Source organism: Diabrotica undecimpunctata, chromosome 2 (assembly GCF_040954645.1).
Source record: "Diabrotica undecimpunctata isolate CICGRU chromosome 2, icDiaUnde3, whole genome shotgun sequence".
Taxonomy (NCBI): Eukaryota; Metazoa; Arthropoda; class Insecta; order Coleoptera; family Chrysomelidae; genus Diabrotica; species Diabrotica undecimpunctata.
This window is the reverse complement of record NC_092804.1, coordinates 9,729,943-9,757,008: the sequence shown is the minus strand read 5'-3', so window position 1 is coordinate 9,757,008 and position 27,066 is coordinate 9,729,943. Positions and strand designations below refer to the sequence as shown.

At 32.4% G+C, this 27,066-nt stretch overlaps 1 protein-coding gene across 2 annotated transcripts in view; it reads left to right on the top strand.

Moving 5' to 3' along the window:
* The window catches only part of LOC140434157 (ABC transporter G family member 23-like), a 64,466-nt gene that overhangs the window by 24,803 nt on the left and 12,597 nt on the right, over positions 1 to 27,066 (top strand). For both annotated transcript variants that reach the window (XM_072522222.1, XM_072522223.1), the window contains exons 3-9: positions 909 to 1,068; positions 10,796 to 10,932; positions 13,248 to 13,373; positions 13,471 to 13,564; positions 22,528 to 22,785; positions 23,535 to 23,638; positions 26,488 to 26,722. In XM_072522222.1, coding sequence (XP_072378323.1) covers positions 909 to 1,068; positions 10,796 to 10,932; positions 13,248 to 13,373; positions 13,471 to 13,564; positions 22,528 to 22,785; positions 23,535 to 23,638; positions 26,488 to 26,722 — 1,114 coding nt within the window. The remainder of the gene's footprint in view (positions 1 to 908; positions 1,069 to 10,795; positions 10,933 to 13,247; positions 13,374 to 13,470; positions 13,565 to 22,527; positions 22,786 to 23,534; positions 23,639 to 26,487; positions 26,723 to 27,066) is intronic.

The following is a 27,066-nucleotide window of genomic DNA, read 5'->3' as shown; positions in this document are numbered from 1 at the left end:
TATATATATATATATATATATATATATATATATATATATATATATATATATATATAAAAGTAGTCCAGTGCTCAGATATTTGATTTCTATATTACATTTGAAAATAATTAATAGCACAAATTATATTGCATGTGAGACAAACCTCAATATAACATAATAAAACAGTGACAGATTTTCTAAAATAAAATATTCAGCATTGTTCTGAAAAAGTTTATGTTTTACCTCAAATTTTTAAACATCCCAATTTATTTTAATTCTTGTCTTAAATTTTGTTGTCATTTTAATCAACAAATGATATAAGTACGTAATACCTACAGGCACAAAATATTTACAATTTCTAAAAAGGAGAGGGTCAATTTATAAGCCCTCAACTTTCTTAGAAATTATTAAAATTTCCAAGTGGCAGAACGTGTTTTGCAGATTGTAAATCATGATAGTTAAGATTAACAGGTTGTGTTTGTAAAGTGATTATAACATGCAGAATTGTTAGTATTTTTATAAAAATTAATGTGGGTACGCAATATTGACATTTTAGTTTTTTTATATTGAAGTGATTTTATGTTTTCCATCACTGAGTTGCTCAGTTATTGCTTAATCTCTTAGGTTTTGCTCATTTTAATTTTATTATGTATTGTATTTGTGGTTTGTCGGGATGGTCATATTAAAGTCGAGTGAAAATTCAGACAAGATGGTATCAATTATTACGTTTTTTCTGCATTGATCAACCTTGTAGTTAAACCTTTGCTATAAAATTCGTGCTATCAATCATTTTCAAATGTACTATAGGGACGTTTTGTTTTCTTTCACACACAGAAAATTTATAAAGCAGTTTACATAATGTTTGAAAGGCGAGAGGTGAAAATAAGACAGTATGATAAATATTTTCTTACTAAGAAAACCTTTTTTAGATATGGTCTTTTGGGAGCTAGTGGATGCGGAAAAACTACATTATTAAGCAGCATAGTAGGGCGAAAGAAAACAGATGGAGGCGAAATTTGGGTTTTGGGTGGAAAACCTGGGGAAGTTGGTAGCGGAGTACCTGGACCCAGGGTTGGATATATGCCACAGGTAACTATATACTATTTACTTTATTGCTATATAATGAAAATTACATTTAAAATAGTGGAATAAATAAAAATGTTAGTATCCAAGATGTTTGAATTTCTTCAGTAGTTACAGTAGTTTTAGAGACAATCATAGTTGTATCTTCAGTTTTAAAATATGGATTCCCTTTTTAGTATACGATGACGTATATAAAAGCGGTCAGTAAAGGCTGGTGTTTGAATCGTTGTTTATATACTTAATTCGAAACTCGTGTAAATTCACCAAATAGACTCTATAGGTTTTAGCCACACAAAGCACATTATGATTATAACCTTCTTATGATCATCTGTGACACAAAAAAATATATAGTGAGGTAGTTGAGATACAAATCCTACCTTTGAGATAACTTTTAACAATATTAGAGAGTTGAGGTTAAAATATACTGCTGAGATATAACAAAAAAATAGTGAAGAAAAAAGTGATAAGATTTTAAATTTAAACTAAAAATTGAAGATTAGGTAAACTTGTTAGCAGATGAAATTTAAAGAACAAAGTGGAGTAAAATAGTAGACGATTTTCAAGCCATGAGACTTTGAAGTTTACGTAAGGCCACGAGATCCAATAAACGACCATGATCTAAATGCATTCCTGAATATAGAGGAGGCGTCCATAATAATAGAAGACCTAAACGCAAGATTCACAAACTGGAGTGATAGAGGTACGAATAGAAATGGAAGACTATTAAACAACTATCTGGTAAACAACGACGATATCATGGTCATAGAACCCACCGAACCAGCCCATTTCCAAGGAGATGCTCAACCCACCCATCTAGACATAGTAGTAGCTAAAAACCTAGGACTACAGACAGATATTCGAACATTAAACGAAGGATCAGCAGACACAAACACCAAGAAATGCCCGAAGAAGCAGACGAGATAATCACACCCACATCTCCACAAGAAATAAACGAACTAATGAAAAATAGTTCACCGAAAAAAGCACCTAGTCTAGATGAAATTTCAAACAGATCTCTAAAATATCTGCCAGCGAAAGCAATTGTATTTTTAACAAATATCACAAATGCGATACTTAGATATAGGCTCTTTCCAAACCGATAGAAGGAAGCCCACGTCATTATAATTCCAAAGCCAGGAAAAAACCTCATGTTTCCGCAAAACTACAGGTCGATAAGCTTACTTCCAGCAGTCAGCAAGATTGTAGAAAGAGTCATACCAAGCAGACTCAAATCAGAAACAGACTGGTTAGGAATAGTCCCAGAAGCTCAGTTTGGATTCCGAGCAGAACACTCCAGCGAACTACAAGTACTCAGACTAAAGTTACGGTTTGTTAGAAAAGTGCGTAGCGCACAGCATACACATACAGCAGAATCTGTTGTACTCGACTCACGGCAGTTTTGGTTGAGTCGGTTTGTTAGATTAATTCACATAGATATTCTGTCGCTCTGAAAACAAGTTTAGAAATTAGTTTCACGTTTATTCTCTCAAAGGTTGTACGTTTAAAAAAATGAATTCTCGCAAACTTAACGCAATAATTTTATTACTCCAAGAAGAGAAGAAAGAAGAAGAGTTGATAACGTTAAATCTAAATAAAACAAATATAAATGTAAACGAAATTTTTTCATGTCTTAATACAGAAGGTGCTTTTAAATTAATAGTCTAAGAAATATTATTTTAAAACGAGGAAAAATTTCGAGAATATTTTAGACTTTCCAGGGATTTATTTGGAACTGTCTTACAATTTGTACTAGATCCACTAGTCTTTTATCTTCCTCGGGAGAAAATTTAGTAGGCATCACTTAATTATTAAAATAATAATAACTATATAAAAATACAATTATAATTTCGGTATAGATATGTACGCTGTGAGCTCAGCTGAACGTTTGCGTCCAAATCAAATAGCAGTTGATTCCAGCGCACACCGTCGACGTACACGGCTATCGCTCTGCAGTGCGCGCAGCTCAGCAGAACCTAACAAATCGTTATCATAGAGGATCATTTCTTTGATTTTGACGAACGTACGCGGCGTTCGACTGACTGTGAGTTATGCGTCGCTCACTGTTCTAACAAACCATAGTTTATCAGAGAACATAACAGCTGGATTCAAAGACAACCAGTATACAGGAGCAGCCTTCCTGGACGTAAGCAAAGCCTTCGATAGTCTGGTATGGAGAACTCACATACAAAATAAGAAGCTCTGGATAGACCGGAGCCATCGATGGATGCACAAAAGACCAAAACAGCAAATCCTGACCAACATATAAAGTCTAGAAAATTGAAGATAGCTCTATCAACAGAAGACAACCTAGCACATAGCACCGGCAATTTTAATAATGACTAATGATATTACTTTTCAGATATCTCAAAAAAAATTACAAAAAATTTAAAAAACGTCTTCGGCAACCAAAAAAAAAAAAAATACAAAACTACTAACAAAAAGGCGAAAGCCGCAAAAAAAATTAACAAAAAACCTCGCACTTTGCTGATAGTTGTGCCCCTATCGCGCATCAGAGTGCTATAGGGGGAAAGGGATGGTCTCTCCGTGGTCTCTTCTGAAAGGAGTCACCATCCCTGAAAGGGATGGTGACTCCTGAATACAAGAGTTAATCCTCTCGTCCCAATGAATTGTAACACCCGAGTGTCATTCTTAAGGGGTGTACAAGTCTCACAGGCCGGGTTAAATTAAATTGCTTGCTCTTTGAAGCTTGTAGCTCTGTACTCTGTATAATTCTGTTTGATTTAAATTAACATAACTTTAAATATTCACGGCATGATATCACACTAACTTGGCGTTTTAAATATTATACTGTGATCCTAATATTTTTTATCCTTTTAATTAAAAATATACTTATTTAAAAGGTTTATTATTGGTATTATATATTCGTTATTGTTACAACTAATTAAAGAACTGTAATTAGCAAATATAAATTAATATAATAAGTAGTTTTAGTAAAAGTAATTTTATGTAATTTTTAAGTACCTAATTAGAGTACGCTATCATTAATTCCACTTAAAATTTATAATATGTAAATAAATATGTATAATTTAGCTAATTTATACATTTTGTGACAGTATAGGTTAGGGTTAGGTTAAAGTTGCCCTTTCGGAACGAATGAGGAGAAACCATATACCAAGTTTCATCATCATCATCATCATCATCAATGATGATGATATTTGAGACATCTAATATTTTAGCGGTTTTTTTATTTCTTTAACAATTCTTTAAAATATTTTGAAAACAGCAAATCGTTTTGTGACATTTGTATTATATTACTATCGTAAATGTTATAAAATTATTTGTGCGTAGTTGTTAATTTATATCATACGACAGATAATGAAAAAAACTGTTATTCTAGTTATTATTTTTAATAGTATTCGAAGTTAACCTTCTATAGGTATAAAAAATTGTATGTATATTATGAATCACCGCATTAAAAAAGATAACGAAGTAATTATTTTAGTTGCAGGTATATATAAATATTTTGTTTTGAACCGATAAATCATCGAGATGGTTTTGGTTATAGTAATAAGCACTATTATTATATTTTTTAGATGATGTAACCAATTATGTTTACGGACATTGATTTCAGTTAACAAATCAATTTCCTTAATAAACCCGTTTTATACAATTGCTAAAAATATTTAGTATCTTCATCCACTGTAAAAGCAATTTTGCTTGTTCATTTTCTGGTTGTTGCCTCTGTGGAAGATTGTCGCTTCATCTCTTACCCGGTCAGTCCATACTTCTACTACTTGGTGATTGCTATTTTAACGACTATTGTGTCAGCCATACTACTGATGTGATTGTTCCATTGTCTTTTTCTATTTAGTGTCCACTCGTTTATACCTTTTCAGCGTGTTTCGTCTAATTCTTCTGAGTAATATTATTTCTGCAGTTTCTAACATTCTTTGTGATTTGGCTGTGTTCTTTGTGACTCAATTTCAATAAGCGATGTAGGAGGTGTAAACAACGATAAAATTGTATTTTAATTGTTAAAGATGATCAAAATTTATCTACTCGTTCCGATACAGTATATTATTAAGATCACTTTATCAATTTTTCTCTTTTCTCGATTATTAGTGTTTATGGCATATTATATAAATTATTGGGATCACTGAATACTGAATCACATAGTTAGTGAAAAATATTCATATTAATTAAATTATTAACGATTATGCAAGTAATGATTGTCCGAGAATATTCAAAAACTAAACGAAATAACCATCTCTAGTTTGCTGGAAAATTGCTACTAGACGTCGTTGGAAACTGATGTAAGTTCGGACTAGATTAACTATTTTGGTATTGAAGTGTATTTTGAATGGATTTATTAGTAATGTTTTTGCCGTTTTAATGGTTAAAGGACAATTTATGTTTATACTGTTAATATTGAACTTCTTCTTCTTCTTCCTTTGCCCTATCCGTTTCGGACGTTGGCTATTAACAAGGCTATTTTGACTTTGTTTACGGCACCTCTGAACAGTTCGGTCGATGTTAGTCCGAACCATTGTCGCAGGTTATGCATCCATGAGTGTCGTCTTCTTCCCGGTCCCCTCCTACTGTCGATTCTTCCTTGGACTATTAATTGTAGTATGCCTCATGACATGTCCGAAGTACTCAAGCTTCCGGTTCTTTACGGTGAAGATTATTTCTTTGCTTTTGCCTATTCTCTGCATTACTTCTACGTTAGTGATGTGGTCTGTCCAGGATATCCGAAGAATACGGCGATATATCCACATCTCAAAGGATTCTAGTTTCTTCAGCGTGGCTTCCGTTGTGGTCCAAGCCTCTGCTCCATAGAACAAGACCGGAAAGACATAACACTTGACCAGTCTTAATTTTAGTTCCATTGAGATTTTGTTTGTGAACCACTTTTTCATATTGTTGAACGCGTTTCGCGCTTTTTCAATTCGTGGTCTTATTTCTTCTCCCAGTGCTTCTCTGAAGATTTGTTCAGAGTATATATTGAACAGGAGCGGCGAGAGGACGCATCCCTGTCGTACAATCTTTTTAATATCTATCTTCCCACTGTGTAAGTTGCCCATCTTTATCTCAGCACTTTGGTTCCAATAGAGACTGGTTATTATGCGCAGATCTTTGCCATCAATATGCATCTTCCTGAGCATGTATCCTGAGCATATTGAACTAGTAATAATTATTTATTATTCGTTTTAAAACTAATATTTACACAATATATTAACACACGGATCCATTTTTTATCAATACACACTTCCTTATTACACGGTACGGTGATCACTGATGCATTTAACAAATTTTATCTGAAAGCGACACGCGACAAATCACGCTGAATAAAAGTTCCATTTTGTTTCATCTACAAATACCTACCACGTTTTTCTTTGTTTTTCTTTACTTATCAAGCTGTTTATTTAAATACAGTAAAACCTCCCTTAACCAAAACCTTTTTAACCGAAACATCGTTTAACCGAAACGGCTGACAGTTTCAACAATTTTGTCAATAAAAAGTAAATGGTTATCGCAAAACGTAAATAATTCCAATAATTTCACTCACCGTTTGATGTCTATGTGTGTTGAGAAATCACAAAAACCAAGAGCTCTAAAAGATATTTCCGAAAAAGCACTTTCAGTTATACAAGCACTTTATTTTTATAATGGTTCGAAAATGAATTCGTCTCAAGTGTAAAATCCTTTTTAAAATCAAAAAACCTTCCCATCAAAGCATTGTTCCTTGTTGACAATGCGCCAACTCATCCTCAAAATCTACAAAATGGTAACAATTGTCAAATTTTTGCCACCGAATGTCACAAGCTTAACTCAGCCGTTAGACCAGGGAGTCATAGAGACATTCAAGAGACATTATAGAGGAGCATTCTAAAGACATCTGTTATTACAGCTGACGAATTAATCCAAAAGTATTCCCGAAATTCTCAAATCTTTAACAATGAAACATGTTTATTGGTAAGCTGAGTCGTGGGCCAAGATCAAATCTTCAACTTTGGAGAAATGCTGGAACAAACTTTTTGATGGGATTTTGATTGACGATCCTGAAGAAGAAAATGGTAAGGAAACGACAGAAGAAATTAAACCTTTTATAAAACATTTGCCGGGATGTGGCAATATTAACCTGGAAGAGATACGTGACTGGTTAGCAGCCGATGACCTAGAAAGTCATCGACTAGGACATCATTGGATCTTTATCTGGATAACCTGAGGATATCAGAGCCGAAGATGACGACCTAAGAGGCAACAGGCAACACGAGACCGCCGACGAGATTTTTAACGACATAGAGCTAAGAATTTTATACAGTAGGCCTAATTAGTTAGGGACACGACTAGGTTCTTAATTTTTGTTGTCACTGCATAAAGTTTTGTCCTTTTCAGATTGCTCTCGTTTCGTCGAACAATCGAATGAGGCAAACTCATGACGTTCTGCAAATGAACGATGGAGAGACAGAAAAACATCGTTGTCAAACGAAAACGCAAAAGAAAATAGAAGATTTCTTTAAAAAAGCATGTTAAACTTGTTAATTTTCCTTAATTTTATTACTTTATTCTGGATTTACTTATTAGAAAACATTACGAAATCAACTCATAGTATTTTTTAATACCAATACTTTGTTCAAGAATATTATAAAAAACAATGTTATTTTTAACCGAAATTCTTGTTATCCGAAACGACCTCCCCCCCCCAATTATTTCGGTTAACGGAGGTTTTACGTATTTATAAATAATTTTTGGTGCCCCAATGAATTAACATAACACATGTGTTGAGTCCATTCAAAGATTACTTTTAAGACTAACAAAACTAAAGACGGCCTAGTATGTAAATTCTGTACTGTTAAAATCTATTTTAAACTAGCAAAATTATACGCCAAAAAATGCGTATAATAGCAAAAAAAGTTAATTATAAATTTTAATGGGATTAATCATAGTGTATTCAAGTTAGCTACTTGAAAATTACATAATATCACTTTTATTAAAACTACCTACTCATTAAATATTCACTAATTTAAAGTTTTTAATTAGTTGTAATAATAACACATATATAATTCATGTAATAAACCTTTTAAATACTTATTTCATTAATTAAAAGACAAATATTAGGATGATAACAGCATATTATTTAAAACGCCAAGTTATTGTCACTTTATACCGTGATTCTTTAAAGTAATGTTCATTCTAAACAAATCGAATTACCTATATAGGTACAGTAAAGCTTGGAATTTGTGTACAGCTTTTCTTCATTTTTCTTCATTTGTTTATATTAAAGTCGTCTGATATTAGGAACTTGGAAGATGGTAGCGGATTTTTAAACTTTAGGTTATTTCTTTCTAACTCGGGAATATCTTGGTGTATAGGCAAAACAAGATTAAGTGCCCTATCCGCTCCCGAAGTTAGCCATTAATAGGTACCGAATACACCAACAGCTCGGTTAAGTTGCTCCAAACCACTTGCGTCGGTTTGCAAGCCAGGAAATACTTCTTCCTTCTGGATCTCCCTTGCCCTTAATCATTCCTTGAAGTATAACGTGGAGTAACCCATATTTTCCGTTGTTTCAAAGCAGGGTCAGCAGGTCAGCTTGATAATTCATTCTTTGAGTAGATAGTCTTCTTCTTCTTCTTTTTCGTGCGACTAGGATTACTCCTGTTTGTCTGCCTCTTATTCTGTTTCAGTCGTTGTTGACTGTATATTATCTTTCCACCTTTTTGGCGGCCTTCCAACGGGTCTTTTGCTATACGGCTTGTTGTTTTTACAGATGTTCGCTAATCTATCTGGTCCCATTCGGTTTACATGTTCGTTCCAGTTTTTTTCTTGTTTTTATCCACCTGTTAATATTTTGAATTTTGCATTGTTCGCGTATACTTCTGTTGCTTTGTCTGTCTCTTAATGATATGTCAGCTATTGATCTTAATACTTTCATTTCCATATTGTTGATTTGTTCTTTCGTCTTTCTTGTATCGGTCCTTATCTCCGCTGCATATGTTAGGATTGGTCTTACTGTTGTCTTGTATACTTTCATTTTGCTTTTGGTGGTCAGATATTTGTTTCTCCATATAGTTTCTCGGAGGCAACCACTTACTCTTGCCGCTTTTGATGCTTGTCTTGTGGTCTCTGTTCTTATATCCCTGTCACTAGTGATCTCTACTCCTAGGTAATTGAATTTCATTACTTGTTCTACAATTTTGCCGTCTATTTCTAGTTTGCATCTACGCAGCTCTTTACTGATCACTATACATTTAGTTTTTTCTACTGATATTCTCATATTAAGTTTGTTTACTGTGATATTGAAGGTGTGGAACTGCCTTTGTAGGTCATCTTCGTTATCCGCAATTAGTACTGCATCATCGGCATAGCATAGTATCGTGTAGATAGTGAACGTTCTTATTCGTTGTAATGTCTGGTTATTCGCTCACATTATTGTGCGTTAGCCCTTCTTCTTCTTACGGTACCTATCTGTTCCAGATGTTGGTGATCAGCATAGCTATCCTAACTTTACTTGCAGCAATTCGGAATAGTCAGGTTGTAGATGTTTTGAACCACTTTCTTAGGTTTTGAAGCCAAGATATTCTGCTTCTCCCTGGTCCTCTCTTTCCAAACACTTTGCCCTGAAGAATGAGTTGCAATAAGCGATATCTGTGTTCATTTCTGATAATATGGCCAAGATATTCTAATTTGCGCTCTTTGATTGTGTTAGTGATCTCGCATTCCTTGCCCAGTAGGACCTCAATATTAGTCACACAATCCATTCATAAAATTTGTAAGATGCGCCCGTAATACTACATCTCGAAGACCTCGAGCTTTCCTAAAGAAGCTTCAGAGAGCGTCCATGCCTCTACTTCGTATAATAATGTAGAAAATACATAGCATCTGATGATAGAGATTTTGGTACTAAATGGTAAATCGTGACTTCATCTTTACGAACGCTGATCTTGCTTTTCCTATGCGTTGTTTTATTTCAGTAGAGTCGTCACATTGACTGCTTATATTAATACCAAGATATGTGTAGCTGTTTACCCTGTCAATTGGCTGTTGGTTTACAAAAATTTGTGTATATAATATTTTGCGCTTACTAACTACAATATACTTTGTTTTGTTCGTATTGAGATCCAGCCCATATTCTTGACTTATATCTGATATGCACGACATTATTGCTTGTAAACCATCTAGGCTATCTGCAAAAACTACTGCGTCGTCAGCATATCTAATGCTGTTTAGACGCACTCCATTAACTAAGACGCATTCCTGTAGTTGTACCAGAGCTTGCTCGAAGATACGCTCCGAGTACATGTTAACTCATTGGGGTTTGGGACCGACAACAGTACTGTTGTGCTACTCGATCCTCCCAGCAGCACCGCAGGCGAAGTTTTATTGTAATTTAATTCTCTAAGATTTTCCTTCCTTTTCGTTGTTGTTTATATTTCATGGGATCCTACCCTTATATGAAGCTAAGTATTTTTTTACTTTCGCCCTATATTATTTTTATTTTATGGTGTTTCTTAACCCTTCCTCTTTAAGTTTTCTTAAATATTCTCTTATATTTTTCACCAATTCCAAGGTCTTACCCTTAGTATTTTGCCAACCACTTTCAACATTTAAATTTATTTTGACGCCACTATCATTTTTCTTTATTTGTAACTATGCTACCCAATCTAGAGTTGTATTTTTGCGTTTAGGAGTCTTGAATCTGGTTTGAAATTCTTTAATGTTTTATGCTATTACTGTCTATATGATGATGTTTTGTTTTAATTTTTAGGATATTGCACTTGTTGGAGAGTTTACAGTAAAAGATGCGATCTACTATTTTGGAAGAATATTTTCGATGGAGGATAGTTTGATAGCAGAACGTTATCGAAATCTTCATACTCTTCTAGAGTTGCCTCCAGATGATCGGTATGTATTACTAAATTGTAATTTTTTTCATCTACATCATCACTTGAGCTAAATTTTGCCGAGAATGTCAATTTTGGGACCACAGAAAAAGATGCAACAAAGGCTTATAAAAAAGGTGAATAGAAAAATCCACAAGGAATCTACGTTCCTGTATTTGGCTGTATACCATATATTAAAAAAATTTATTAAAAATCCTTTGTAAAAGGTATATATTTAAAATATATACCTTTTACAAAGGATTTTTAATAAATTTTTTTTGAATAGAAAAATGTTCTAAGCAATGAAAGAGCTAGGAATACCAAATCAGTTGGTAAATTTAACAAAACCAACTCTTGAAAAAGTTGAATGTAGAGTACGAATTCAGGGAGAACTGTTTGAACCTTTAAAAACAAATAACGGGCTGCGCCAGGGAGACCCTCCCTCCTGTATACCGTTCAATCTGGCTCTGGAAAAAGTAATACGTTTTTGTTATAAATCACAACCACTGGTCAATATATAATAAATCAGTACAAATCCTGGCCTATGCTGATGATATTAATATTTATGGCAGAATGGAAAACGCTGTACGAAAGACGTATGTAGAATTGAAAGAATAAGCTACAAAAATGGGCTTAATAATAAACACCAACAAAAAGAAGTATATCAAAATAAGCACGCAACCACAAACCCTACGACCACTTGTTATAGAAAACGACGTCATCTAGGCAGTAGAGGAATTTGTATACTTGTGAGCGCTCCTTAACACTGAAAATAATACTACCGCAGAGATAAACCGCAGAATTTGCACGGCCCTCAGATGCTAGTTTGGGCTCAATCTCCCCCTTAAATCCACAATTATATCGAGAACTACAAAAATAAAACTATACAAAACAATAATACGCCCAGTCTTAACATTTTAGGTTACAGTAAAAAAAAGTACTAAGGAGAATCTATGGAGCAATGAAAAACAACGGAGTGTCGAGAACTTCGAACTTTATAGAATATACCAGGAACGTGATATTGAAAAACATTAAGATAGAACGTCTGAGGTAGATAGGACATGTAATGCGGATGGAACAAAATGATCCAGCAGAAAAACGCTTCTTGATAGACCCATTGGTCAGAGAAGAAGAGGAAGACCCAGAAGGTTCTTTGATAATATCGATAAAGACATGAGAAATACGTGCTTGGAGGAAAAAAGCGATGGATAGACGACTGGAGAGAAATTCTTGAGGAGGCTAAAGATTGGCCTCTAATAATGAAAATTCCATAGTGACCGATCAATGGAGGGGATAAATATTATTAATCTCATGAGAATCGTAAAAAATAGTTAAGTTGATACAAATTTTATTTAAAATTGATTTCGCGCGCGTACCTGACATTGAAAATCACCGGTCGCTACAAGCGTTGTTTCTGAGAGAATCGTTCATTCTACACAAAAAGTGCTAATAAACATTTTTTTTCAAACGTCTGTTTAAAGTATTATGTATTATGTATTATGACTAGATCTACAAATATTGTCAGTTTTCAATCCAGGGAATGTTCTATTTGGTAGATAATTTATTGTTCCAAGATATGATTATTTCTTTTAGGCCCCTCAATGTAAGTTTACTGTTTTGTTTTAGAAGAACATTAAATTTATTTAAATAAATGTATATTTTTTGTTTATTATATGTATTTTATTATACTATTATGTGTACTACAAATAATTCGATCACTATAAGAATAAATTTATATAATATACTGCTCGAACAAGTCCTAAATTCAATAACTTTGATATAATATTATGAGAATTTTTAGATGATGTGGTACCCCAACTTAATTTTAGCTGGCTAATTATAAATAAATAGTATAAACTGAAATTGAAAATAGTTTTTTTATTCAATTATCGTCATCAACCACGCGAGCTCAATACCGGGGAATATTAAAGTATACAAATAAACAATTTGAGTAACTTGTGTAATTTATTGATTGCCAAAAAGTTTTTCATAGTTTTTGTGGTCCAGCGCATCATATTAGTTCCATATCTTTTCTTTCTACTTAAAAATGGACACATTCTATAGTACACTTACTTACCCTCGGTTTCTTTTCAAAAGGTGTTAATGCGTTATATCAATCTGGTTACATGATCTAGTGTCTTCTACAACCTTTCAGTCTGCAAGCGATTAGCACATTTTGAGTAAAATAGAAGCCAATCTAATAGGTACTATTCATTACATTTTCTACCCTTTTCGATTAAAGGGCACTAGTAATCAGTCAGTCAAGATAAGCATATGACGAATTACGACAGTTTTATTTAAAAAAAATTTGTAATACATTACATCATCATTTTGTAGGTATTTAAAAAATTGTAGTGGAGGTCAACAAAGGAGAGTTTCTCTAGCAGCATCTTTGGTCCATAAACCTGAACTTTTAATAATGGACGAACCCACGGTTGGAGTGGATCCCGTGTTAAGATACAGGTAATATGTAAAAAGAAAGATTTTTTTACTACATATAAGTTTGATATAACTGTAATTACCAAAATAGAATTTTTTTAATTGTATGTATATTTTGTAGGATATGGAACCATCTAGTAGATATTACTAAAAAGGATAACACGTCTGTGATAATTACTACGCACTATATAGAGGAATGTAGACAGGCAAATAAGGTAGGTAGCTCGATGTTTTCAGTTATGTAAGGGAATCTTCAGAATACCCTCTGAAATGTATTCTGTTTTAGTCTTCTTCCAGATAAGTTATAATTGTTAAATAAAAACCTAGGTACACATTTATAACTATATATGCTCCCACAGAAGATTAAACAAACCAGGTGGAAGAAGACTTCTTTGGAACAGCATGAGGAAAGTACAGTAACTGACAACGGTGAAAGATTAAGAAACTTTAATAAAATAAAAGGCAGATATCGAGCATAGTTTTTTTTTCTTGCCCAAGTACTTTCGCTCCTAGAGCATCTTCAGGGCATTCCGTCAAAATTAGGAGCGTCTAGGAGCGAAAATACTTGGACAAGATTTAATAAAAAAACTGTGCTCGATATCTGCCTTTTATTTGATTAAAGTTCATTTATTCGAGCATTAAACCATATATTACTTGAAAGATTAATAGACTTTATAGTATAAGGACACAACCAACCAAGAAATATCGATAACATAGACTACATAATAATGCAGCAGAATGCATCAGTTCAGGCGATGGATGTAAGAGTTTATACAGGGTGGTCCTTAAGTAATTGTACAAAAAGAAACAGTAGATTCTACACTTTAAAATATTACGATTTAAGCCAAATTGCTTTAATAAAATGTTGATATTAAGAAAGATACAGGGTGTTAAAGTGCAAAATTAAAATTATATTTTTCGTTATAACTTTCATTTTTGTAAACATTTATGTATAAAAATTTACATCTAAGTACTTTTTAATATGAGAAATTATAATTTGATGCACACTTTGATGTAACTGATAGAGGGCGCCACTTATGCCACATATGTGATATAAATTTGCACATAACTTTTTTGCTCTTTAAGTTACCTATATTTGGGATAAAAAATATAAAAGATACATTATTTTAACAAAAATAAGGTATACCTGTTAATAACTTCAAATCCCAATAGTTTTCGAGATAATCGCATTTTAAAAATCAGCTGCATAATTCTGTTCTAATGCAATTACTCCAGGCAACGAAGAAAAAATAGACAAAACCATTAATACTTCTGAATTTCTGTATAAAATACCTTTAACTAAAGTTAATAGTTAACGAAATATTAAATAAAATAAATATATCAGCAGGATAATTAATAATAGGATTTGACAAAATAACAGAATAATAGGATTTTACATAAAACATTTTACGTTTGACGTTAAATTAAAGTCAGAATCAAAACATTTTGTTTACAAACCAAATTAAGAAATAGTTAAACTAAATAATATAACTTTTTGTCAAAGTAAGTGTTTGATACGTACACCATTTTCTTTAATTCATTTGTCAATATATTCCATAAAAGATCGTCTCATATTAAATAGCATCATTGGTTCTAAAGAAACTGCAGCAGTATTTATTTCTTCCCATAGTTGGTTGCGAATGTTTATGGGATTTTTATAGACAAGTTGTTTTAATGCGCCCCATACACCAAAATCAAGCGGATTAAATTCGGGGCTATGTGGTGGCTACAATGTATAATGGACGAATATATCGATGACATTACTTATTTATATGATTACGTTACAGCTTACGAGTAACTATAATTACATCTCGAACAAATGGACTATTATGATTTACTAACGAACTAATATCATGCTGAACTAAACTGCCTGTGTGTTTACTATATTTATAACAATATCGGTTATTAGGACAACGATGATGTTTTTGCAAAAATTTCTGAGTCTTTCAGGTTAGATTTGTAGCAAAAGTATTATGAAACAGAATACATATGTGTTATTCAATACCTGTGCTCTAGTTTCTATTTGTCCTAATAACAATGTGTAAAAAATTTACGTAATGAACAATAAGTATTATTTTCGGATTTTTTATAAATTAAATAATTATATCAATATCTCACCACATTGCCAAGGAATATGACTACCACGACCAATCCAATGTTCAGAAAAGTTGTATTTAAGTATGTTCTAACTGCCTTCTCTCTAGAATGTGGTTGTGTATCATCTTGCATAAACCACATATTTTGGGTTTTTAGCATTTTACAATAGAGAAAAAGTAATACAACGCCATTATAGAAACTTAAGAAGCGATAGCAAAGGGAAATTGTAAACATGATGACGGCCAACGTCTGAATACGGACATGGCACCTAAAGAAGAAGATGAAATATCTTTTCTCCAATAAGACATTTAGCCCATATAACAAAGCATTTTGTGATTTTACCTTATCATCTTTAAGTTGTTTTAATAAAAATAAACTATGAATTATGCTTATCTACAAGTATTCAGTGCTTTACCGCACAAATATCAAACTAAAAATTATTGTGCAGCTGACTTATAAAATGCATTTATCTTGAAAACGGTTGAATTTTCAGGTTGCTGACAAGTATACCTTTTCTTTGTAAAAATAATGTGTCTTTAATATTTTTTAACACAAATAGAGCTAACTTAAAGAGCAAAAAAGTTAAGTGCAAATTTATGCCACATATGTGGCATATGTGGCGCCCTCTATTAGTTACAATAAAGTAAGTATAAAATTATAATTTATCCTACTTAGAAGCACCCAACTGTAAATTTTTGTCCAAAAATATTTACAAACGTAAAAGTTATAGCGAAGAATAAAATTTTATATTTCCACTTTAACACCCTGTATCTTTCTTAATATCAACATTTTATTAAAGCAAGTTGGCTTAAATCGTAATATTTTAAAGTGCAGAATCTACGGTTTTTGTTTGTACAATTACTTAAGGACCACCCTGTAGGTGAGCAGAATGTGCATCGGATCATCATTGAATCAAAGCCAAATTATACTTTAATCACCTTAAGAATCAAAAAGAAACAAGGGGAAGATGTAGGAAGACAGGTAAAAATATATAGTGGACGGAGAAAATAGAAGACGTTAGAGAAAAAAAGAGGTTTACTTAAAATGTATACTTACGAAAACCGACGAAAATAGACAGAATTATGTAAGGAAAAGACACTCGGTCTAAAAATTAATATTACGTTGAAAAAGAGAAAGCTTCGATCAAAAGTGTAGTGAATTAAACACATATTTAAGGGGGATCCGGTGCAATAAACTGGAAACTCATAAAAAGCATTAGAAGGGAGAACTAAACATCTGTCCTCAAAATAATAAGAAGAGAACACACTATAAAGAGCTTCTGCAAGAGAATCGAAATGAATATAACAACATAGACAAGATAAAATAAAGAAGGCAGTTGGCGAATTGAAAAATAGAAGAGCCAATATACCAGGAAATTTCTCTGCGGAAACGATAAAATCCGTATCTGAAGAGTTGAGGATGAGGATGAGGATATCAGGTGGCCGATAAAGCAACTGTACAAGAACTACAATAGTATAAAAACAATAGTTAAAGTAGTACGAGCATGTAGTTAGAATGGAGTAGGAAAAAATACCAAAGGCAGCAAGGAATTGGAAACCAGGAGAAAGAAGGAAACGAGGAAAACTGAACACCAATTGGGTAACTAACATTAGAAAGGTAATGAATGCGAGAAACTTGGATGAGGAGATGTGCTGGAATAGACGCACGGACGAGGAGTCTAGAACACGGACCTCGTCGGCGGATCCTATGAAATTGAAAGTGTCTACCTGACACATTTTCACTTTCTTATGGATATTACAGATGTCATAGCTTGACATCAAGTTTTCTTTAGTTTATCTACTCTTTTTGTCTAATGATTTAAAAATCAAATTAATTAACCAATTTTGAAAGTTTCAAGTTTTGCATTAAAGAGAAAATTATTCGAGCTAGATGAAACAAAAATGAACTTATTTTCCAAATGATGAGATAGAAAACGAGATACCTATACAGTCTTCAACCTTTTAATTTATAGAATAATTAAAAGTTTTTTTAAAATCAATTTGGTTCTACATTTCGAAGTTGGAAGTAATAAAATACATCGATTGTGGGGGCGGTACTAATCGACCGTTTTCTTCTAGCGGTGCTAGTGTTTTAATTCGCTAGTGTAAGCAATGTGGAACTTTTTACTTACTAATTGACTTTTAAGAACCTCCTTTTTATTTTACGATTTGTCACAAAGTAAAAGAAATACCCAACTTCATGATTCACCAATAATTTATTGGGTATAAGCGTTCTGGAAGGTTTGGCCTGTATATTTCTACGTTTTGTAACAGGTTTAAGTGATAAGTAATAAACTGGAAAAAGTCGGGCCTCACTTTTTTGCTTCTACTATTATTTGTATTTTTTACAGTTTTAATTTCTGAAATATTAACACACTATTAAATTTTTTTGACGTTTTGAATGTTTTGTGTTAGGTTTATTTTTTATAATTGGTGTTAAGTTCGCATAAATACATATGTTAAATAAAAATAACAATATATATATATATATATATATATATATATAGATATATATATATATATATATATATATATATATATATATATATATATATATATATATATATATATATATATATATATATATATATTGTTCAGAATTTCCCACTACCAGAGGCGTCCGACAAGGAGACGCAATATCACCAAAGCTCTTCACTGCAACTCTAGAAAATATATTTAGCAAAATGAACTGGCAGAACAAAGGAATATCCATTGATGGATAATACCTCACCAATTTAAGATTTGCATACGACATCGTTCTGATTGCTAATAATCCTGCAGAACTACAAGAAATTATAAGCGATCTAAATGTATCTAGCAATGAAGTTGGTCTAAAAATAAACAATACTGCACTAGACGAGTATGTATACCTGGGACAACTAATACATAAATCTGGCTCCTTACTCCCAGAAATCAACAGAAGAATGAAACTGGCTTGGGCATTTTTTGGTAGACATGTAGTTATATTCAAATCGAAAATGCCACTCCATTTGAAGAAAAAAGCATTCGATCAGTGTATACTTCTTCTTCTTCAGCCTTCATTTATCCATTGTTGGACTTTTGCAATTCTCATCCACAGCTTTCAAGCTACAGCTGTTATATCGTGTATCCATCTCTTTTTGGGTCTTCCCACGCTTCTTTTTGTTTCTCGAGGTCTCCAGAATGTCACTTTATGAGACCATCTGTTGGTGTCTTGTCTTGCTACATGTGCTACCCATTGCCATCTCGATGTCGCTATTTTTTCCATGATGTCGGTTACTTTAGTTCTTCGACGTATTTCGGTGTTGGGAATTTTGTCTCTGAGGCTTATATTTAACATGGCCCTCTCCATGACCCGTTGAGTTACTCTTAATTGTTCTGCCATTTTTCTTGTTATTGCCATAGTTTCCAATCCATAAGTTGCAACTGGTAGTATACAAGTGTCATAGGTTTTTCGTTTTAAGTGTATTGGGATTTTTCTGTCTTTTAAAATGAAGCTCAACTTACTAACAGCAGCCCATGACAATTGTGTCCTTCTTTTAATTTCTAGGGTTTGATTTTCCTTTTCGTTTTTAATTGTATGTCCTAGATATATATATATATATATATATATATATATATATATATATATATATATATATATATATTGTTTTTCCTTTTCTATATTGATGTTATATATCGTGATGTTTTCTAGGCTGTTGCTTAATATCTTTGTTTTGTCGAGATTAATTTTTAATCCTATTTGATTCGATTTGTGATTTAAATCTTGCAGTGTATACTACATATCATAAAAAAATTAGGTAATTCTTAAAAGAAAATCAAATCAATCATTGTTTAAAATTTCAAAAATGAAAGGGAGAAATATGGAGATCTCAATTTTCGACCTAAGAAAAGCTTTACTTGATTCGTAATGTTACTTATACGTACTACATTCAACAAAACATGTAACTTCTTAGTAAACAAATTTAAATGAATTATATGCCTTTCATTCTATTATATCATAAAAAATGATACATAACATATAATTAATAATAAAGCTTAACTCTCGATAATACGAAATAGATCATCTACTTTTAATTAGAGTACATAAAAATTTTCAAAAACAAAAACGACACTTATTACTAATAAAAAAAGCACAAATTTCATACTTAATTGGATTATGCAAATGTGTCTCTAATTGACAGTAAAAAAATCGGTTGCCTGTAAAGTCGGTTTTACGGGCGAAGATTTTACGTGACAACGTCTTTTTCTCGGTAGAATATTTATTGATATGAATATTATTAAATTGCACAATAGTTGTTTGCAGTTGAAACGCGCTGTTTCTTCTCAATCGACTGAATTACGATTGATTGCAGAGTGATTTAAACTAATAATTTACTTAACACTATCAACATTTGTCAATAGTATGACATAACCTATAAACTCAGTTTCTCAACTTTTGTGTCAATCTAACAATTAATCAATCAATCATAGTTTACGATAATGAAATATTAGTGTACAATTATTTACCTTTATTGTTGTAGTTGTTGTAAATGACGAATCTAAGCACTCCACATTTTCACTACAGACACAGCTGACGATACTTTAACCACACGTGTGAACTTGTATTATGACGCTTTCTCAGTTTTCCAACGCCAAGAACGCTCGAGAAAGACAGAGACACAAGCACGCACCGATTCAACGCGCCTAATTCTCTAGTGCTGCGCGCGCAGCGGACCGATCATGTTTGAGTGGGAGAGAGACGCAAGGCATTCGCCGGTCCGGCGGGCCTCTCTCTCGTTCGGTGACTCATCGTAACAGACGTGAGCGGGCGTTACACTTTTTCATGAGTGACTCCGAGCCACAACCTAATTTAAGACGTTGTCACGTCAAAAAAGAATCGTCTATTTAAAAATATACACTCACCTTAAAAGGTTGTTGGCCTCGGTAGGTCCATATACGAAAGCCAAAGAAATAGGTAGGCATCCAGATGTCAACGAAAAGAGAAAACACTCTCATATAGGTAGGAAGACTGGACAGTAAGAATTCGTAGTATCTACCAGTTGTCACGGAAAAATTAAAAACTCTTACATAATCACACCCAAAAAATCGATTATAGTGAGTATCTTGAAAAGAGGTCGTAGTAAGAGGCCATAAAACAGTCTACGAAATGTTATTGGATTGGTTCGAGAGAGAGATTTTGAGAAGGAAGAGGAAATGGCAGTTAGTTTGGTTTTATGGAGAAAGAAAAAAAGAGAGGAGTCTCTAAGATAGAACTAAAAGAGAAAAGGTTGTTCCTGTGATAAGAAAAAAGGTGTTTTTACTTTGAGAGATAAAGTAGTGAATTGTGAAAGAAAGTTTGTAAATTTGTTTGTGGTAGCATAAAACCTGAGTGTAAGCAGAGATCTTCAAATCCACAATTTGTAAGTTTTTCTTTTAATTTAAGAATTATTTGAGGCGAGGTCGCATATGTTTGGTATCGAGAGTAAACAAGATCAGGACGGTTGGAGAAGCAGCACAAGGAGAAACAACAAAATTTAGTTTTGTTTTATTGAAAACAAAGATATGTCTAGAGATTCGGAGCGAATTTTTCTTTTGGATATTTGATTGAATAGAGACAGTTTTTTTTATAAATTTATAGGACCGGAGAGAACATTAGGATCATATGATCTACTTTTATTTATATTGATAATTATATGGTATAATCTTGTTTTTTTATGTAAATCTGATTTTAAACAACTGATATATTAGATTTTCTATGGTATAATACATTGATAAAAGGTACATATGGTACTGTTTTGTGTACTTTTTATTCCTTTTTGTCCTCATACTTGATACTGAGCCACCAAAGTGGAGGATGGAACATATATTTCTTTACTCACGCTCTTCTGAAGTTCAGGTCTCGAGTAAAAAAATATATCCTATAAACACCTTTTAGTAAAAGCTTGCTATCGTTGTGATGTATTAAAAGCCAGTGCCGAACCTCATGTGTTCGAATCGATAATCAACAGAGTGTTACGACGCCATTTCGGAAAAAAAAAAGATGTCAACGTTTGCATATTTCATATAGCAAAAGGATAGAAAACGACAGTATTAAATCATTTGTTGACCGTATTTGATTTTGTATACAGCCCGACTGTCCTATAATGCAATGGGATGCCGAAATGACGTCAGAACACTCTGTTCATTATCGATTTGAACACGGGAGGTTAACGAATTTTGCTCATACTCCATATAATGGCTTTTTAAAATATCAAAGCGGTGGTAAGATTTTGCTAAAAGATGTACACTTTTGCAAATAGGTATATATATATATATATATATATATATATATATATATATATATATAGTAAACTCTTAAATATTGGGGAAATCTGCAAGAAATACTCTAATGTGTATCAATTGTTTCGCCGAACGTTTTCGCCAAAGAGAATTAATTTGGCTTCTTCAGGGCTGAAAGAGAATAAATTATAATTAGCTACCATATATTATCTATTAAAACATTATTGATCTTACCGTAACTTAGAATTGTAGAGTTAGAATATTAAAAAACTTTGCTAGTAACATAGTGGTGTTTTTTTGTTACTATGTGCAAAAAAAGTTTTTTTATAAGAATTGAAATGTATGGTAGCTTCGAACTTGACACGTAAAGGCTTACCCAAGGTTAATCGAAAAACCCAAATGTAGTTGCATTGGGTTTTTCGATTAACCTTGGGTAAGCCTTTACGTGTCAAGTTCGAAGCTACCATACATTTCAATTCTTATAAAAAAACTTTTTTTGCACATAGTAACAAAAAAACACCACTATGTTACTAGCAAAGTTTTTTAATATTCTAACTCTACAATTCTAAGTTACGGTAAGATCAATAATGTTTTAATAGATAATATATGGTAGCTAATTATAATTTATTCTCTTTCAGCCCTGAAGAAGCCAAATTAATTCTCTTTGGCGAAAACGTTCGGCGAAACAATTGATACACATTAGAGTATTTCTTGCAGATTTCCCCAATATTTAAGAGTTTACTATTTAACTAATCTGCAAAGATTAAATTTCTTTTCTATATATATATATATATATATATATATATATATATATATATATTTGTATTTTATCTGTATTTCAGATTGGTCTAATGCGAGAGGGAAGACTTTTAGCAGAGGAATCACCTACTAGGTTATTAACATTGTTTAATAGTGAGACTTTGGAAGACGTATTTTTATTGCTCAGCAAAAGGCAAGAAGAAGGGCGATTACAAGAACTAACGTCACAGCGTGTTGTAGATGACCAGAATAATTCTATGTTAGCTAATGACACCACGGGATCCACCACTAGTGTAGCTACGTCGGTTTCTACCTTTGAGATCGGTCATGGTTCCACTGATGTAAGTTTTACGAAAATTTGTGTCTATTTTTCTATAGTAGGTGTATTTATTTTATAAATAAATGCATCCTCCGTTCGACTTGATTGATCCCCTCTACTTTTTCACTTTGTACCCACAGTTTGCTTAATATCATCGCGTATTTGCGGCTTAGTTCTTTATTTTTTGTCTTATATGATTTGCAGTGTGCAATATCTTTTTTGTAATGTGATTTTAAATTAAATTTAAACTAAGATTTATTGTTAGTCTAATTTATTAGACATCCATTACTTTCTTAATCACTATTTTCTTCCTAAAAGTGTTACAATTTTTACAGTTATTATCGACTTGATAATCTGATGCTCTTAATATCGACAGGATTTCTTTTCACTTCCTAAACATATTTCTCCCATTATAACGTCTTTATTTTTGATTTACTTTTTAAAAGATAAAACTTTAAAGTTCGTTTGGTACTTAACTAACAATAACCTATATGTGTACGTAATAAAAACCCCTTTCAAAGTCTAAGTCACTTGATCCTTCATTACATTTAAAAATTTTGGTTTGCAATTGCCAGCAAAGGTTTATCGATTTTTGTCAAAATATTTATTTTACCGGGTTTTGGTGTGTACTAATTTTCGTTGGGACATCGTGTATATGTATAAACTTCTTTATACAATATTATTTCATCACCTTTGTTCCTTTTTATCATCTGTTCCTCGTAATAGAATACTTTGTTATGTTTCTGTAGCTAATTTTTAATTTCTTTTTAGATTTTAGCCAAAAAGAAAATATTGAAGGCAAGAAACGCCTTAAATAAGAGTAGAATGAAAGCATTGCTTGATAAAAATTTAAAACAGTTTTATAGGAACATCACGTAAGTAGTTACTTTAAAAATGTTTTTCCTTTAGATTCTTTTTTCAGCTTCTATCAGAATTGCCAAGCTCTTATATTTTCTAGAAGTAAGTCTTTTACCATATATGACCAAAATATTTGAAACACCCTTTTTGAAAAGACTTAACTTCTATGACATAAACCTAAACACCGATTTATCGTATGTATGACATCATTAACTTCTTTATAAGTTAAAAAACTCTGTTCCTACCAGCTTCTACATACCTTAGTCTTTAAAACATACCTCAGTGATCGATTTTATCAAAATAAGATTACCTTTGAAATATCCCATTTGTGCTAGAACCATTCTAATACCTCATATTCACGACAGACATTCCGATAATACAAAGAAAACAATCATACGCACATTTGCAGACGATACTAGTGTTCTTGCAGTAGATAGTAACCTCCAATTGGCTACTAACAAACAAATAGCTACTAACAGCAACATCTTAACAACCCGAAAGAATGGTTTACAAAATGGCGGATAAACATTAATCCAACCAAATCAACAAACAACTTTTACAACAAGAAGTGTTGAACGCCCTAGTCTTAATAAATGTTAATATTTTAACAACAAAAAATGAAGTTGGGTATCTAGGACTTGCATACAGTTAACAATCAATTTAAAACTAATGTGGAAAACTCATATATAAACAAAACTGACTGGAACTGATAGATGCATGAGCCCATTGATAAGAAATCCAAACTTAAACTGGAAAACAAGGTCTTCATTTACAAATTCAAATCAAAAATACTCCGTAATAAACTCGAACTTCTATGGTACGCATCGAACAAAACTATCCATGTTGACCTGGACATCCTTGAAGTTGAAGATCAGATCCCTTCTTTTAGTACCAGCTACTTCCAAGAACTGCCTAAGCCATCAAAACGCAGAGATATCAGAACGTTAAACAGGAAATGACCAACTGATTTGCAGGCACAAAAATACTCAAATTACAAATACGGAGTAATGTTAGTGGTCATACTCTACCTCGGACTACGATAAATAGCATATTTATTTATTTATTACTTATGTAATTTAAGCAAAATGTACATTTTTTATTATCAATAAAAAATATATTTTTGACGGATACTGTTACGACCACCATTGCTACGCCTATGATCTAACATCAGGTCGACGTTTGATGATCTGCAACTATCTGTATCTATCTGTATCTGTATTGAAAATACTCAACTATAATTATACTCAATTCAAGGATGCAGGTTTGCGTCGATTTGGTTCGAGATTTCAAGTAACGGCACCACAGGGGCACAGAATAAATAACAATCAGAATGCCCACTCTCAGATGCCGCCTTTGAAGTGTGTCAGTACGCGATCGCCATATATAAAACGGAAAACACAGGCTCGGATTGCGAAATTTGTGACAAGCTACGACAGAACCGTAATTTAAATTTTAAGAGGTTAATAATTTAGTAAATTTGAAATAATTTGATCTATTCTTCAACTAAAAGTAAGACACAAAATATTGCATATTATGTCTATGGTTGCCGTAAATAAATTAAACCGGGTTAATTTTTCTATTCCTGGATTAACATATTATACTTGGAAGATACTGAATTAAAACATAGAATAGAAAAAAGAACATTTTCTAAAAGTTATATACAATACTAGAAATAGATACATACATATGATGGAGTAGGATTGCTTCCGTAGTAAACATAGTCCAAATATTTCTGATAGTGTGAAGTGAACATCACCTAAGATGCAAACTTGCGGTTACACGACATAGGACGGTGCTCTTCTGTTAAATATAATTGCACTGACATGCTTTTAAATTGGAAATACAAATATAAGTAATTCTTAGCTGTAAAATCAAACAACTGATTGATAATGAATTTATCAAATGAGTGGGAAATTACTACAAATAAAAAACAAATGTCATTCCTAAATGGTCTATTTGTAATAATAAACAAGTACAAAGAATAATATACTCGTGAGTATTTTGTACATATTGCACGGTTTTTTGACTATTTTAGAAGTAAAAAACACGTGGAAAAGAAGTTGTGAATATATATGTGACGTTAAAAATTGTAAAAACACATGTTAAAAATGAAATGAAAGTTTTTTTACTGTATCCAGGAAGGTGAGAAAACCGGGGCATGTGAAATAAGCCAAGAAACGTTTTTTTTTATCGATTAATCGTTAATCAACTTCTTCATTTAAAAATGCGTTTCTTGGCTTATTTCAGATGCCCCTGAAGATGCTCTAGGAAGCGAAAGTACTCTGGCAAGATTTTATTAATAAAACTGTGCTCGATATCTGCCTTTATTTTATCCAAGTTTATATATATATATATATATATATATATATATATATATATTATCAATAATATATTTACCTTTATATTATTTATATATAACGCAAATCTCAAACAGTGAACACCCTAACATACGCTACCACTGAACTTTCTAACGCACACCAGATAAAATTTCACTGAACAGCACTAATTCCGTTAAAAACATGGTTGATATCGTCTGCGCGAACGAGATGCGCGTACTTATCTCGCCAAGGAGAGTAAGCATTCTGATTGGTTTATTATTCTGTGATAGAATGTCTAGAACGAGTTGATGGAATTTCAGAGCGACGGGGTAAATTATTGTGTTTTTAGTGTTGGTGTTAAAATACTGTAAATAAATGACTAAATTAAATTAAATGTTAGAAGACTATAAATAAATTAAAATAAACATTTGAATAGTATAATACAAAACAAATGGGATAATAAATGTATTTTTTAATGATTTATACTTTTAGCTACAACTTTGACTAAATGCAGCGTTTACACATAATAAAAACTAATACATTTTTAGGGGTATTATATTTTTAATGACATTTCCAATTCTGCAAGTAGGGGTATTTATGGGAGCCGTAGGTGGAGACATTAGAAACATACCCTTAGGAATCGTTAACGACGAAGCGATGAGCGTTACTTGTCCAGGCTTTTCTTTTAACGGCACGGCAACTGCTACGGACGATAGGGCCTGTCAGCTTAGGAATATAAGCTGTCGGTTTTTATCGTATCTGGACCATCCCATGATAGACAAGGTTGGTAAAATATGTTTGTGTTTACATAATACATAAGGCATCGAAGTTATCTTTTTCATAATCTTTTGATTGTTGAAATGTATCTACAGCTTTTTAATAAAAAAATATATTTACATTGGTTATAAATGTAACTAGTTCAAAGTATCAGAAAGCAATTACTAAAACACAGCTGTAGCAAAGAAACGTCTACTTAAATATCAGCATATCGTTCTCTTTGCATTTTTTTCTGACATGTCGGCTTTCCTAACTGCATTGCTCTATTGTATTGCTAAGTTTTTATCTTGGATCATACCTCTACATTCTGTCCTAATATATTATTAAGTATTTTAATTGTCTCTGAAATT